Genomic DNA, 16939 nt, shown 5'->3' on the forward strand with positions numbered 1-16939 from the left:
TGGACTATACTTTTTGTTGGGGGGTCTTGGCCCCCCCCCCCCCCCCCCCCCTGTCCACATGATGTCAGTGTTGCTGTTTGTTGAGTCAGGGTCAAAAGTCATTACAGATAGTTGACATAATGATAATCAACCATACTTGTAATGTTAAGGTCAATCACTTCGTAATGGACGTGATTTTAAAGTTGCAGTTTCAAAATCTAAAAATCAGTCCTTTTTATAAAGGTAAAGAGACCCGTGTGGACCAGTCAGGTCACACTACAGACAAGCTGCAACATCCAGCGCTGGAAAATGAAGCCCACATGAAGTGCCAAAAACTGCCCAACTTTACAGCAGAATAAACATGTTTACAGCCTGATACACAAAAAAGAAGTTTTGGTCTCTAAAGCTAATTTTTCCCTTCAGGATAACTGTACAAGGGGCGTGTTAACATTATTTTTGGGAGCATGTTAGCATGTTGATGTCAGCATTTTTTCAAGTACAGCGCCACAGAGCAAATAGTGTGTGTGTTAGTGAAGCTTTTGAAGATTAAATGTGTTAATAATCTAGTCTGATAATATTTAGAATAACGTTGTTATATTTTTCAGAGGGTTAAAGTCAGTTGATGAAGATGTTAATAAAATGTTTTTTTATCATGGTTTAGCTCATTTGCTTTAATGGATTCATATCTGGTACATGTTTTTATTTATGTCATAATCAAGCCTGTATTTCCTTTGAGAACAGGCAACATCTGCTGAACACGGCACAATCTCTGAGTCACCGCCTGCTAACCGTCACCTCTCCATCTCTCTCCTCTGCTGTGTAGGTATTGCCTCTATGACGGTGCCGGTGTACATCGCTGAGGCCTCTCCGCCCCACCTCAGGGGTCAGCTGGTGACGGTTAACACCCTCTTCATTACCGGCGGGCAGTTCACTGCCAGCCTGATCGACGGCGCCTTCAGTTACCTGCAGCGCGATGGCTGGAGGTCAGACACACAGACACACAATTCACACAGAAGATGTATTAAGTTACAATTTAAACTAATACAGGGATACATAATATAAAATGCCATGTTATATGTCGTAGTAAACACACTTTACACTTTACAGAGGCTGCAAAGATTCTTATCTCCTGTCATGATTGATGGTCATATAGTCAGATGTATGAACGTCTTTTCTTTGGGTTCTTATCATATCAAATGCCAGAAAAAGTCGGGTTGAATCAAACCGTCATTCAAAATGTCAACACATGCATGGGTCAGCCCCTAACATTTGCCGTGTGCTGCTGTGCTGTACATCTGAAAGATACAGTATGCCACTTTCTCCGCTTTTTTTTTTTTTTACCCCTTTTATCGGTTCCCTTCTTCCCTCTTTTCTGCTTCTTTTCCTGCAGTCACACTGAATGCACATTTACAGCCTCTGGAGCGTGTGAATGTTGAGCTGCAAGATAAGAATTGTCCTTTTTGCAAGGATTTGCCTCAACCACAGTTCTGATTGAGATGGCGGCGATCATTTAGAAGCTCCTAGATTGCTGTGATTCATACATGATAATGGCTTTTAGGAGACACTTACTGAGTTTAGAGTATGAATGTTGTCTGACTGACATCTTTGCCTGTGCAGGAAGAAAGCCTTATATGTCTGGCTGTTTACCTCAGTAAAAATATATGGATTTTTGTACTCTCTTTAGAGTTCTTCTACTTATACCTCTAGAAATAAAGCCCCTTAATTTTTTATTATCATCACAGTCTTTTCCCCCCTTATCCCTCTCTCTTGTACCCTCTTATTTTTTGCCTTCACCATGTAATATTTTGGATTTGTAGAGCAACCCTTTTACAGAATGCGTTGAACCCTGATTTTGTGCACAAGTGAATACAGAGAGGCAATTTTCCTTTCAACATAATAGTCTAATGTATCAGTGGTTTTCTGGTATTAGAAAACAACACCTGAGTGATCAAAGTGTATGTTCATATGTGCCCGAATAATTACTATTTTTACAGTGTATGTGATATTTTAACTGCTCACAGGCAACATGAGTATTTTTTTTTCCCTTTTTTCAGCACTATCTGATACATTCAAGGTCAGATATACATGCTATTTGTAAATGTTACGGTTATTTTAAGCAGAATGAATAATAATAAAGCCTTGACATTTTTCCCCAGTGTTCAATTGTAATGAAGTAAACCACCTGATGCTTGCTGGCAAATAATTCAACACAAAATAAATGCTTGGGAAATCTTACTGCAACCTGTTTCTGTGATATATGTTGAAGGCATTGTAATTTGCGTTGCATGCAAAGTTTCCCAATATAGCCAAAAACAAAAAACATCTAGATATGAAGTTTCTATGATTGTAATTTAATTCCACTCTCCTCCTCCCTCCCTCTTCAGGTACATGTTGGGTCTGTCGGTGCTCCCCGCTGTGCTCCAGTTCATGGGATTCCTGTTCCTGCCAGAGAGCCCTCGCTGGTTAATCCAACGCGGGCTGACCCAGAAGGCCCGCCGCGTGCTCAGTCAGATCCGAGGCAACCAGAATATCGACGAGGAGTACGACAGCATCAAGAACAGTATCGATGAGGAAGAGGACAGTGGCGGAGGTAAGAGGAGGGGTACCAGTCCTGTTTACCTCATGAATCTGTTGTCAGCTCTGCAACTCACGCTTAACGAGTGCAGGCTGCACCTTTTGTTTGCATCTCCTTTGATGCATGGCGTGGCATGGTGGTACACGGCTGTGAGTGGCTCTCAGTTGATGATCACTGCTGTCAGCTGCATGTTACACACATCTCTACCACTGGGAAGCAGAGCCGAACACTGCCAACCAAGTTGCCTTTAATGACTGCGAGCTAATAAACAAGGATGTAAACAATGAAGGATTAAAAATATGTCTGAGATCAGCTTTGCAAATGAGGAAAGAAACGCTCTTAACTTGTGTGTTTGGTGTCAATACACACAACCTGTTTTGGTAAGAGGCATTGTAATATTTGTTTGCTTACACAAAACTCCATGGGGTACCTTTAACATCTGACTGACATAAAAAAAAAATACAATGTTGAATGTCAGACTTGTAACATTTAATATAGTGACAGAATGAAACAGTTGTTGAATATGTGTGCACCTTTATGATTTTTGTTGAATTTTAATACTTTTTAACAGCTAGAAAGTGTCAAAAAGCTGTTGTCCCATTCAGAAATGTTTGGACTAATACCCAGATATCTTAGTTCAAATGTGGTTGAAAGGTATCATAATTACAGGTACATGTTATGAAAAATGTATACAGCAAAGTAGTTCAGTGTCAATGAGGTGTAACAAAATTGAAACTCTATCATCACCTCTTAGGGTAAAAAAAAAAAAAAAGCCTGTGACGCAGTTTTTTTAAGGTGTTTTATTGGTGTAGCGTAAAGTGCTGCAGGTCAGAGGTCACTAATAATAACACAGCATTAGATAACATCCACAGCAGAGGCATACAGAGCTGTGGGAGTCAAAAGATGATTGGAAACATGTTTGAAAGGGACTGGCTAATTCCTGGGATCATGCCATTAACACCTCCCAGCTGACACAGTCACCCTGAGCCTTGAAGGCAGCAGCCTCCTCTTCACTCACTTTGATGTTCTCCTCAGTGAGCAAGGCTGATTAGACAGTTCATGCTCCCCTCCTGCTGTGTGATGAAGTCCTTCCTACTCAAGCAACAATAAGTCATTCAGCTGCTCCGTTGCGTTCCCTTGACTCCCGCCGTGATGATGGCGACCTGCCAGATCAGTGCGAGCAGTAATGTGGCATCTTTTCTTTTGATTTTCTGTTGACGTGGTTTCTCTTTTGTCCGTCTGCTCATCTGCGGTGGCTTTCAATGCTCAGGATATCTTTCTTCTCTTCCTGTGCGACACTGAATGTTTCCTCCTGCAGCAACAGGTGTTAGGAGCAGTTTATTGTTGACGCTTTCATGAGCTGGATGTTTGAATCAAGGCTCAGTTGTTCGGACATAATCTGATTGGATTTTGGCTATCAGTTTAGATCTAATCTTGAAAATTGATCATTCAAAGGGAAACAAGGATTCCGATATCGGATTAGATCTCGTAATCAAGTTGTGGTTTGGACCTGAATTAAATATTCAGAGCATGTTGTTCAAAAAAGGTTTTAATAAGATTGTGACACCTTTAATCCAAAATAAAAGAAATGGTGGATACAGGGTGGAATTCAGAAACAAAAATCTAATAAAACTAACAAATACTTATTTATTTATATTTTGCACTTGATTTGTTTAGCTTTTATAATGATAAAGTTGATCAATAGATATTAGGCGACCTCTTTCTCTCTCTCTCTCTCTGTCTCTCTCTCTCTCTGTGTCTGTCTCTGTCTCTCTGTCTCTGTCTCTGTCTCTGTCTCTGTACCTCAGACCGGACAGTAAAACTAAGCAGTTCTTATCAAGTATAAACCAAGTTTTGGTCACTGTATTTGTTATTTCTCAACTATAATGTCTTATATTTCATTGGACTGTTTGGCTGTGATAACAGAATTTGTGAACAGGGTGCCATCAAACCAAAACTAAATATTTATGATAAAATATGAACCAAGATTCGGTTAGTCCATTGCTAGTTCTTGCCTTAAATGTTTTCAGGATGATAATTCGGTTTACACTTAAACTGTAATTTAAGACTGTTTGTTACCACCCGGCCGCCATATTGTTTCCTGTGTCAAACAGCCAAACTTGCATTGTGTCCCCCATCTGCAGGAGTGTCCATTGGTCCAGTACAGTACAGTGCAGTGCATTCTGGTAGTTGTCAATTTTCTACCTCATGAGCAAAGCAGATGCCACTCTTCTGCATAGACAGCCTAATTTTATGAAAAGACCATCCTCCCAGCAGTGAAATACTTTTTTCATTATAGTAAAGTGAAAGAAACATATAAAGGGTTTTTCCTCCATCAAATAAGCTGTCAATGTCCAACAAAAATGTCTTCATTTTAACTTTAATTTACACTTTTTGTCACCATTCTATTTTCTGCTCTTAAAATCAAAATACTCAGAGTGACTCCACCCTTTAGTTCTTTGCATAGCTAGTAGCCTACATTTTGATATGTAGTCCCATAAAGCACTGCTTTTCTGGATTTGTTAATTTTGAAAAGTTTGTTTCCGGATCAGGGCGATTTAATTTTATGTTTCTTTCTTTGTAAAAGCGACAGAAAATTAAAATGGATTATCCGATCCTGGATATCAAACATTTTCAAATCCAGATCATTGTGATCCAGATTACATTTTTTAACAGCTTTCAACAAGGTTATTCAGTGCTGTAAATAGAGATCCTGAGTAGAAAGGTAACTATACAGAAAATGGAGGAGGTCAATGTGATGAATCAGATAGAAAATACTTTCTTCATGGTCAATTATTGTGTGAGCTGACCTTTGCTCGATTGCTGGGATGCTGCTGTTTGGTGCAAAAGGCTTTGTCAGTGTGAGCCGACAGTATTGAACGAGGTTGTCAGAATGACGGCCGACTGAGCTTTATTAGCCATTATTGCTGTTTCATACCACTTGTGACAGAGATGAAATGTTCTTCATTTCAAAGGCTGTATGTGTGTGGTACACTGCGATCTGATCCTGCAAATCTTTACCCACCTCTAATCTCTTTTCAATCCTGGCTCTCACCGGTCCACATGCACACGTTTGTATTTACGCACATTCCATCACGCTCTTTATCTGCCATCTGTTTGTGCTCGTGTGTGTGAGAGAGAGCAAGAGTGAAATACAATCAAATCCACAAAAGAGAGACATAATGCACATTCACATGCACAGAGCATATGGTGTCATAATTGCTTTGTCGATTTGAATTTGAGTCTAATCCCAAAAAACAGTTATTTACTCTGCTGAAGCCTCACTGCAGCTTTCTGGGGCCTTCCTATCCAAAGTCTAGTTATTTTATTTTTTTTTGTCATAAGTTGTCCCTTGAACAGATGTTAAGTTATCTATTAAATTAACAATAAAACAAGCAACATTTAACATCATAACAGATGAAAGCTGTTAAAACATCAGACACACACAGAGGATAAAAGCTAAAAGAATAAAGGTAACTGACATGCAGATTAGGAAATGTTTGGAGGGTGGTTTGTTTGTTTTTAGCTTTTCCAAACCTCCAAACACAAAAAACATGTATAGGAAATGGAAATTGATGTGATTCATTGATTGTGTATTAGCTTTAGGGTTAGCCGCAAACATTAGCATGTATGGCTAAAATACGCTAGCTTACAAGTAGATCCAGTAGCCAGATCCTCGATGGTAGCAGCTATATATGTGAGTGTAGATTTTTGATTTAGGGAACCAATTTCATCAAAAAATTGAAAATAAAAACACCAAAACACAAGTTTAACTTGCTGTGCTTGTCTAAGTATTCAAGCTAAACGGCTAAGTTGAGTTGGTACTACAGAGTATCTATTCACATTTAATCCATTGGTTTTAAATGTTAGTTCACAAGCACATCTGGGTGAGAACGGCGGGTTTTAACCATGTTAAAAACAAGAGGCAAAAGCGCTGCAAAACCAGGGAAGCCCACTGCGGGGCTCTGTGGCCAGCGACAACTTCCCAGCGAGCAAAAATTATCACTGCATGCTGAGCTGCCACAATATTTTCAGCGTCTGGTCTATTTTATGTTTTTGTATTATTTTACTGCTAGCTTCGTATCACTGCTAGACAAGCTAGATACACACACGAGCTGACAGACAGACAGAGAAAATTAGCTCTATGTGTGATTACAAAAGAGCAGAACACACAATTGCGATTTAGTCCACTACGTCACCCCTGGAGATTGATCAGACATTACATTTTTTTTGTTGTGTCTGCACATTGTCTGTGTCTAAAAGTTTGTATGTAAATGTTTTTGTTTTTGTATATGTGTATTACTTTCTCTACTGAGATTACTGTTCATCTCAGCCTGTCTGCAATGAGTAGAGCCAGGAGAGTAATGCAGGAAAAAAAAGACAGAGTAGTGGAATAACAGGCAGGAGAGGACAAGTGGGCAAAAGGCTGACAGAAAAGTAGAAGGAGAGGAGAGGAGAGGAGAGGAAATTGGATTCATCCTGCGACTAATCAACCTTGACAACAGAGAACACCATGTCTCTGGAAGGAGCGGCATCCATGGGTCCCCTGAGTCCATGTGGCCTGCCGTGAGGAGACGCCCTTATCTCTCTCACACACACATAATCACACACTGATGTATAAAAACACACACAGGCTGCTGAGTGTCCCTCTTGTGGGACTCTGTGTGTGTCCAGCAGTTTCCTTTTTTTTATTGTAACTCCTGTAACTCATCGCTGCAGTCATCATCAGTTACTGTGCACCACCAGAGGCACAGCAGGCAGCCTCCTCACACTCGCTGCTTGTTATCGTGAAGCCAGCATTTAACACTTTGATTCGACACAAAATGTGAGTATTAGCCCCCATGTACAGGCTTTTATCACACTTGAGTTTGCTTCATTTTTTGTCTTCTCTGTAATTCCAGTTACCATGGCAGAAAATTGAACAATGTCTCTGGTTTCTCGCGTTCCCAGTATACTGCATCGTTCATTTGGTTTTGGTTAGAATGATGATGGAGCTGGAAGATTGACTTGGCAGCACGCCCATTGCACATTGATTGCAAACATACCAAATGAGTTCAGTAATGTTTGTTGCTTTTTACGGAACTCGCTAACTAGCCACTTTCCAAACTGTTGCACTAAAACTTGACATTGACTGGCTATTTCTTTTCAAATGTCCAAATGTATTTTACGCACTCTGCAACCTAATTGCCCCAAGTTTATGCTGTTTGATCACTAACAGCAGAAAATGGATGTGTGGTTGTGATCTGGCTGTAAATTCACTGCTTATTGGTCAAGGCCAGATCCACGAGCATCTATTAGACTCAGCATGTGTGGTGTGAATCTCCACTTAAAAAAGTGAAATGTTGCAAACACTGACTATCAAAATAAAGTGTTAGCCTTTTTTCCTGATACTAAATAAAAAAACAATCACTGGAATGATTAAACGCTATTAAATTAAAAATACTTTTAATTACAGCATGTGTGGAGCTCAGAATCAATAATAAACCAACTTATTTTCTGGATTCAGCTTGGGATATAAAAGATCCATCATAACAATGCCAAGTTGATTTGGAAGTGTCTTTGAAGATTTGCTGTCTGGTGTCAAGAAACATGCATCAAAGATTTATTTTTACCAAGCAGCAGCTTCTTGGCATGAAACCATCTCTGTATAATAGAAAAATCCTACTGAATTCCATTCATATGAGGCTTGAAGGCAGCATTTCACAGATTTTCATCTCTCTTTCAACCTTTATTTTGATGGCAGGAGTGCAAGCAGAGGGTCAGAATTGTGGCCCATCAATGCAGTGCAAGATTGCTTTTACCAACTTACTGCAGTCATGACAAACTTTTTAGATTTAAAGGTGGGGTGTAGGACACTTTAAGGCTGTTTTATTTTGAAGTCTCAGCCCAATATATGGAGGTTTTTGAAACTTCTAACAGATAAAACTTTGCGAAGAATCAGGCAGAAAGGGCAGACACGACATGAAACAACATGATTTGACCTTTACCGTTTACTTCCACTCTGCAGTAGACAGTGTTACTCATGTCTCTGCTCGTTCTCTCTCCCAAACTCAGTGCGGTTCTTATATCAAAGTGTTGGTCTCAATGTCCCTTATGACTAAAGTGAATCTTCTGTTAATGTGTGACAACCATCTGTGCCACATCATTTCATGCCTGCACTACTAGTATGTTTGCAATTTACACGCTCTTTTTAGGGCTGGCGTATGACCTGGAGACCAGCTGTCTCCTAGCAACCAGACAGACAGATGGAGAGGACAGAAGGATTGATAGACAGATGGAGAGAGATTTATCAGGAAGGGTCAAAACTATTTATTTGGTTAGCGCATCTCCTAAATTGGCTCGCTCATGGTCCAATCTGGAAAAAGTAGCAAAACAGTGCACACCATCTTCAGAGAGAATACGCCTCAGGTTAGATGCTGCCTTCAGGCTCGATATGAATATTGAAGTACCATTGTTTCATTTTCTAATTTAAAATGAGCAATTGTTTGGCATTAAATGCCACTTAACAGAGAAGATTGGTGGTCATGATGATGTATAGCCTTAGAAATGAACCAATAACATAAAATATATTACAAAAACAAAGAAGAAGAAAAGCTGACTAAGAAGAAAAAGTAACCAACTTGAAAACATGAATAGCTCTATCTTGAGCCAGTGTTTAGTTTGTCTATTGTAGGCTACTGTAGAAACATTGCAGGGCAACAAGCATGGCCATTTCTGTAGATGAGGACCTGTTTCCTATGTAGATAGGAACAGCTCACTCTAAGGTAACCAAAACACAACAATTCTTATTTTCAGGTGATAGAAAATATTCTTATTATTTCATAGTCCATTTCTGCCAATATACCCCCCTAAATCCTACAGGCTGGAACTTTAAATATCCATTTCTGCTCAATGGTAGATATGAAGACATGGACAGAGCTTTCTGTTCGTACTCTGTGTCCGTGTCGTCTGTACTTCTGCACGTTTGCAGATGAAACAGAGCAGTACCACTGGATATCTTGGGGGTGGTGTAGTGTAGTTCAAACAAAAGCATTTTAAAACTGGTGCAATGGAACAAATCAGTGATACAGTGAAGGGAAATATCCATCCACATGTTGTGGTGTATTAATGGCGTCACAGACCAAAGCTGTTTGTAATGCTGCCTCAGTTAAAAGGTACACTATTGTGACCTCCTCCTTCATCTCCATGTTTGTTGCTGTGTGAAATTTTTGACTGTGATGTACTTAAAGGGAGTATAAATGAGCAGGAGTTTGCAGGTCCTCCTTAAGATGCTCTGACTCTCACATAAGTGGGAAGAAGGCACTTGTTAATCTATCTTAAGAGTGTCTGAAATTAGGATGCTTTTAGGGACCACCTCTTCTTCTTAAGAGTGTTCGTAAGATTGATATTACAGTACAATCATATTAGCTTGAAGATGTTTTTGTAAAGTAAAAAAAAATAAAAGAAAGAAAGAAAAACAAGCTCAAATGATTTTCTGTCCAACATGATAAACAGTTGCACAAACATGACTGTAATAAACATTAAAGGTTGCAGGACAATGTGAAGGCCACGATGTGAGTTGAAAGAATAGCAGGCGTTCCATCAATTTGTCTTCGTTGCCCTTTAGAGTACTCATTAAGTCTGCTGTTACACTGCAGCCGAGGATTCTCACAGGAGAACCTGGTTCAGTCCATAGTAAACCTTTTTCCCCTGAAAGATCTGCTCCTTTGCTTTGAAATACTCCGCTGTGATTGGCCCTTGGCCCTTCTTACTGTGGTCGGTGGCTCTACTCATCAGGACTTTCAGACGTTAACCTGTAGTGTGAGTGTGTGTTTGTGTGTGTTTTCTCACCTGGAAAAACAAAAACGCACCGTGCCCCTTTGCTGACATGTCGGTTACCATGGAAACAACACTTCTCACTTCCCAATTCCTCTCCCCTCAGACGATTAGAGTGTGAATAAACCTCCTTCTCTCCCTGATTCACACACACACACACACACACACACACACACACACCCATGCGCACTTAACACATCATGAATTTCTTAAGGTGCAAACAGCCCAGCGGTCAAAAATATGGCAGGGATTATTTTAGAACGAACAGCTCAACACATATGTGGCTCATCACCACATCGCTATCATCCCCTGTCACAGTCAAGTCAGTATCCTATTTAAGGCACAATGTATATGCAATGCAGTAGAGATTTGGCAGCATTTGTTTGCATTTGTACTAGAAAGTATTTTTTATGACTTTTATGAATGGAATAGCTCATGAATGCCTTGAAGGAATTTCATCAAATTTGGCTCAAACGTCTACTTAACGATGGGCTGATAAGAATTTGATGGTTAACAGTCACCTTGCATCCGTCTCATTCTAGTGGACGCAAGATGTCAAGAACCACTTCAGAATTTTTTTTCAATTCAAAGAATTACTTCGATTTTTACAGTCAAATTTTAGGTCATAGTGACCGGACAAAACAGGTTTTTGGCTATAAATTAAGAAACTGTGCTAAATATGACACATTTTCACATGAAATGTCAAATAGGATGAAATGGTGAAACTGTATATCAAAAAGGTCAACTTTGTTGTGCCATCTGTTATTTAATGTCTTAAGAACAAAAGAAGTGACATTTGGTCAGATTCTGTATTGGGGACACTTGCCTCGGTGCCCATTTTGCAACTGCTCTAATGGTATAGATCGTCTGTGCTGCTGGGTCGAAGATGTGTGTGAAGCATCCATGTTACACAAAAACATACACTTATGGCCCCGTCATATTTCTTATTTTTGCTCCTACCCTACTTAGTTTTCAAGTGACCATATTTGGAAACTGTGAAGGAGTGAGAAGTAGATCTGACTGAGAAGCTGAGGAAACTAGAGATTTTGTTATAAAACATTGGCCATCATATATATATATGTATTTGGTGCTTGTGCATGTCACATATAATTCAGGTTGTGGACCCAAATGCAGAATTGCAGGCAGGTTGTATTAAACAAAGAGCAAGCTTTAAGAGAGCTTTTAGCTGTATAATCTCCAAACAAGCAGGAAACAAAACTCAAAAGAAATACTGATGAAAACTAAACTGAGAACCAACCATGAAAACAGTAAGGAAACCAGCAGGGAACACAGTGAGTAACACAACGGTGACAGAGGACAAATTGACAAAGGAAGTAATCAGAACAAGGCACAGGTGGAGCAGGTGGGGACAGCGGTAAAAAGAGGGAAGCGCAGGGATTGGTTAACAAAAACAGTGTGGCAGGGAACACGAGGGAGGAGAAAACCAGGCTAATACAGAACAGGTGTGCAGGGAAGAGTCTGGGAACAGGGAAGGACAAATGAGACTGATAGAAGACAGCTGTGACAGAAAACAGGAGGGAAGACCTAACACAGGAGAAACATTAAGGGACAGTGAGAACAGGTGAAGACTGTACAACTAGCGAGGGACAGGTGAAACTAATCAAGGAAACACTAAGGCGGGAAAATGTAAAAAGACAGGAAGTAAAACCAGACATGACACATTGGGAGTGATATACTAAAACAGGAAACAGAGCATGTATAACATGAATAACATGAAACAAGGAAAAACATAGCAGAAAACCCTAAAACAAAGTTCACAATATAACAGAATATAAACAAAAACCTACACTGTAAAAAATGTCCCTAAAATGAACAGCGAAGTGCTGTAAAAAGTAATGACATCATGAAGATGTAAATAAAAAAACAAAGAGACAGTGTTCAGTTTATAGTCATATTTTGTAAATCACTGAACCAAACAAAACTGTTATTTTTAAAGTAAGAATATGTTGAAATGATGATATTTCCTTGTAGAATTTACAGATTACTGTATCTTAAACACAAGAAAACTGTAATACAAAAAGAATAGTACAATTCTGTTAAAATCACTTGTGACAACGTGTTAAAATAAGGGTTTTTATCAGGTACAAAGGAAGAATTTGTATTAAATTTTACCATTCATATGTTATACTTTACAGATAAATATGTAGCCTACGAATTGATTTTTATGGATTTTAAAACATTTGAGTGTAACATTTGAATGTTTCTTAAAACTTGAACTTTCCAATTGAACTGATAAAAAAAATAATTTTACCTACCCATGACAACTTTTTGAAATCGAAAGAAAAATACTAATGAATTTTTAATGTGTAGGTTTTAAATTCTTATTTAATTTGAGGGGTTTTACATATAAGGTGGCTGGTGATGGAACTGCAGAAATTTGTATTTGTCCTCCAGATAGACGGTGTAAATTTTACGTTTTAAAAATATTTTAAATGCAACAGTGATTTAAGGCAGTTTTAAATTATAAAATGTATGGGTTGTTCTGTAAAGTTGTTTACATATTCACTGTATAACTATTCTGGCAACCAAAGCTGCCATATTTTTCCATAAAAACAAAGGACTTTTTTTTTTTACAGTGTACCCCTAGATGTGAACTTATAAATGGAGGGATAAGGGGTGTTTTTGGATTGATCCTAAATGGTCTTCACAGCATATATTATATTACTTTGGACAGATGTGCATGTAATTGGCACTTTTGACTGTTTGAGGTACACTTGGAGACAGTAACTCTGGTTACACAATAAGGTGACCTTGTTGCTTGCTTAAATTGACAGATTATTTTCCTTCCTTGTCTTGAAGCTGGTGATTTCCAACAGAGAATACTGTGAATGACTTGTTGTATTTTTGGTACTTAAACGTCAGGCTTATATGGAAAGAAAGATACAGAGACTCTCTGCGCCTCCTTCATCTTTGGAAACTTGCTCAAAGATGTGGTGATGATGCGGTGTCAGCCCGAAGTCAGTGTGCTCTGATTACCGTCTATTCAGCCTGAGAGGTGCAAAGGGGAAGACATGAGGAGAAGAGGGGGGAGGAAAAGCAAGGAGAGGGAGGAGGGGGTTGAAGAGAAAGAGAAAGTGAAGTGGAAAATGGAGGTGTTGGGTGCAGCAATTATGATGGAGAAGTGATATTGCAGCAATATTGCAGACCAATTGTGTCAGCTGTTATATTGCCATTCTTCGTGAGAAACTTCATAATACACTGTATTGAACCCATTGATTTCTTTGGAAGGCTTGTTTATAACAATTCTTGTTCCAAGCAACACTGAGCAGACACAGATGTAACCTTACAAAAACAAAGGTCATGAGTGGACGTGAGTGATGGAGGCAGTAACAAGCAGCACACCACTTTACCTACAGCTACATGGCATGGGGATTTTCTTTTCATCGTACAGCAAACAAAGTTAAAGCAAAAGCCAGACACATTTTGTTTAATTATGGAGAGAGGATTATTGTTAAATAAAATGTTCAGTAGACTAGAAGGAGAATATGTTTTCTACGTCAAACAGATGACTCCTCTTAAAGCGATAGTACACCCAATGTCCATCTCTTGAGTATGAAACACTCTCTGGATTTAAAAGGCCGCTGTAAAAAATGACTACCTTCATCATTGTTAGAATTCCTTATTTGTTGTAACTAGGATGAGTCAGTATATAGATATTATATCAAGATGTGATATGTGACTATATATTATCTTAGATTTTAGATATTGTTATATCAAAAGTATGGTCTTTTACTTGTTTTAACCCTTTGAAACCTGAACAAATTGGTTTCTTTTAAAAGAAGGCAAAGGCAACAAGTCATTTAACGACACTCGGCCCAAAAAATAGCAAAAAAAAACATAGTAAAAAACATTATTAAAATACTACCTTAAAATAAGCACACAAAGAAAGAGTAGCCTTGGGATCTTTTTTGCATGTCTTTTGCATCTTTCTTTCTCGCGATCACCTGTTTCATCTATCAAATAAAGGTGAAATTAATGGAGCTGAGGGGAATCCAGAGTTGGGTTATAATTCTCTGTGGGCTCATCATTACAGTCATCCCCTTTCATATGACATATACTCATTTGGTCCATTGTGAATGTGACATATGAATTATTGCGGCTGTAAAGATGTGGCGTGCAGCTTCCCTTTAAAGAAAGTTTACTTTCAGTCTGCTTATCCAGTCTGAACAAATCAATTTGATTTGAAAAGGACAGATGAAAGAAATCATTCAATGTCAAGCACTTTTGACAGCAATTTAACACACTGCAATCAGGGATTACATAAGACGTCTTGGTAGGCAAACAGCCACAGGCAGTGTTCAAAATGAGTGGGGACATTGTTTAAAAATGAATACGGCTTCGTATGAAAGCAGACAATATTCAGACTGATTTAAAGTTGAGACTCTGTAACATTACATACACGATCGCAACATCAGTCGAGGTGCGGGAATTAAAATGAATTTTTTTCAATTGTTTGTGGTCCAAAGCAATCTCCTCCTTAACCTGCTGTTCTGTTTACCGCAGCTTGTTTTTAACCAACTGTTTCCAGGTAATCAAACGGTACACTGCGTTAGCCATCAACAAAGTGTGCTGCATTTAAGTCCCTGTTTATATTTCTGAATAATTAATTTTTATGCCATTGCCATCGCTGCTTTTTCTCACTAACACACAGGCACAAACATGTTGCACACACACCTGATGGATGTCTGAGGGAGTTTTAGCATCTACCTCCATCGTAGTCCTTATTCTCCCACTGATCATTAATAATTCAGGATATTTGAGCATTTCATGAAACTGCGCTGCTGCTGTGGGCCTGTTTAAACCCACCAGGAAATCATAATGAGACCAGGGCTACACACTGAGGAGAAAGTGTTTGGAGTCAACAAGCAGAGAGTTCAGTATCTTAAATTAAAGCGTAACTTGTCTGTTTAAAATCTAGTTTTCTTTATTGGTCAAAATGGAGCGGAACAAAAGGTTTGAGGGATTATTTGGGGAATTCAACTTGTTACAAAAAATCTAGCATTACTATACACCGACCTTGGCTGCTTCGCTCTCAAATCACATTTAATTGAATGTAAACATGCTAGAGGCCCTGTCTTCTCTGCTAATCTACTTTTCAATAAATATGCTTTCTGCTCGAGTGCTTTTCATTCCCGCGCCTTGTTCCGCCCCTCGTGCTCGTGCGTTAACAAACCCAGTTCTGACAAATATGCTCACAAGGGCGAAAAGAACAAATATTTTGATATATGACTATTTAAAACGACATATTTCCGCTTGTGGTGTCGTGAGTCTGAACAACAATGAGCTGATTGCGGGAGTTGCAGGGTTGAGAGCAGGAAAATGAGACCAGAGTCCCAACTGGGAAATTATTGTGGAGGCTGCATTAGCAGAGGATGCAAAGCAAAGCGAGCTGCTCCTGATGAAAGCAGAGCGGGGGGGATTAGGGAATTATCTTTCTCTTTACTTCAGTAATTGGTTTCTGTTGAGGCCCACTTGTAAGTCCAAAAACAAAAGCATGAATGCCTTTAGCTCCTGATTCAATATTTTAATGTTGTTACAAATGATCAATTGACTATTCATCAGATGCAGAAATTCATTGATCTGTATGTATTAGCAGGCATTTGTAGGTGTTGCTCAGTGTTAATTGCTTTATGTTGAAAAATCCATACACTCAATGCATGTTGAGGAGCACGGAGATTGCTTTCTTCAGCAGAAGAAGGTGAGCTTAACATTTCTGAGAAGTGGTCGAGAAAGACAAATCAGCACACAAATTTGAAAGCCAATAGCTATGAATGAGTTTCTGATGATTCACTGATGAATCTGGTAATGCATTTTCATGACTAAAACAGGATTAACAAAGAAAAATTGAGCTTTAAAGTTTGAGGGCCTCGTTGCATTACAACAAGGAAGAAACCATATTGTCAAGAGGAAAATAAAAGATGAAAAGAAGAGTTTAACATTATGGATATATTTTGGTTCACTTCTCTCAACAAGTAAGTTTTATCAAAGCTCGGATAGTCAAGAAATAGATTCAAAGGTGCCTGAAAACCATGCAAACCAAACAAAACCGTGACAACAAGTCCGACAATTTGATCCAGGACACTAATAGACAATGAGATGTAGCGGGGGCAGTATCCATTCCTTTTTTCATTCAAATTAAAAGTGGGGAATATTGCCATGTGAAGGTTATTACTCATCGTCTGCTAACTTGGGTTGTCAAGCAAGACTGTACTTTAACTTAAAAAATCAATCTTTTCTTGTCTTCCTGCACCATGTTGTTGGGTTTGCATGTTTTTGTTGCCTTGATGGCTAGAGTTAAAGTGTCCCCACCTTTTTCCATTTAGCTTCCAGTTGGCATTTGGCATTTCAATGCGGAGCTCAGAGCGAGGGTAATTGTTTCCTTTTTTTCCCCAGTCTTTATGCTAAGCTAGACAAAGCTAAGCATCTCTTGGCTCCAACTGCATGTGTTTAAATTTTGTTTAAAAAGTCAAAGTGAAGGTCCAAATCACACATTTTGTTGTTAATATTACCCCAAAGATAGATCCCTTGATGAAAACAGTTGATTTTGGT

At 38.9% G+C, this 16939-nt stretch overlaps 1 protein-coding gene across 1 annotated transcript in view; it reads left to right on the forward strand.

Moving 5' to 3' along the window:
* LOC121961500 (proton myo-inositol cotransporter-like) overlaps positions 1-16939 on the forward strand; it is a 71805-nt gene that overhangs the window by 13206 nt on the left and 41660 nt on the right. Inside the window, exons 2-3 of the mRNA XM_042511507.1 lie at positions 803-962; positions 2364-2569. Coding sequence (XP_042367441.1) covers positions 803-962; positions 2364-2569 — 366 coding nt within the window. The remainder of the gene's footprint in view (positions 1-802; positions 963-2363; positions 2570-16939) is intronic.

Source organism: Plectropomus leopardus, chromosome 22, assembly GCF_008729295.1.
Source record: "Plectropomus leopardus isolate mb chromosome 22, YSFRI_Pleo_2.0, whole genome shotgun sequence".
Classification (NCBI taxonomy): Eukaryota; Metazoa; Chordata; class Actinopteri; order Perciformes; family Serranidae; genus Plectropomus; species Plectropomus leopardus.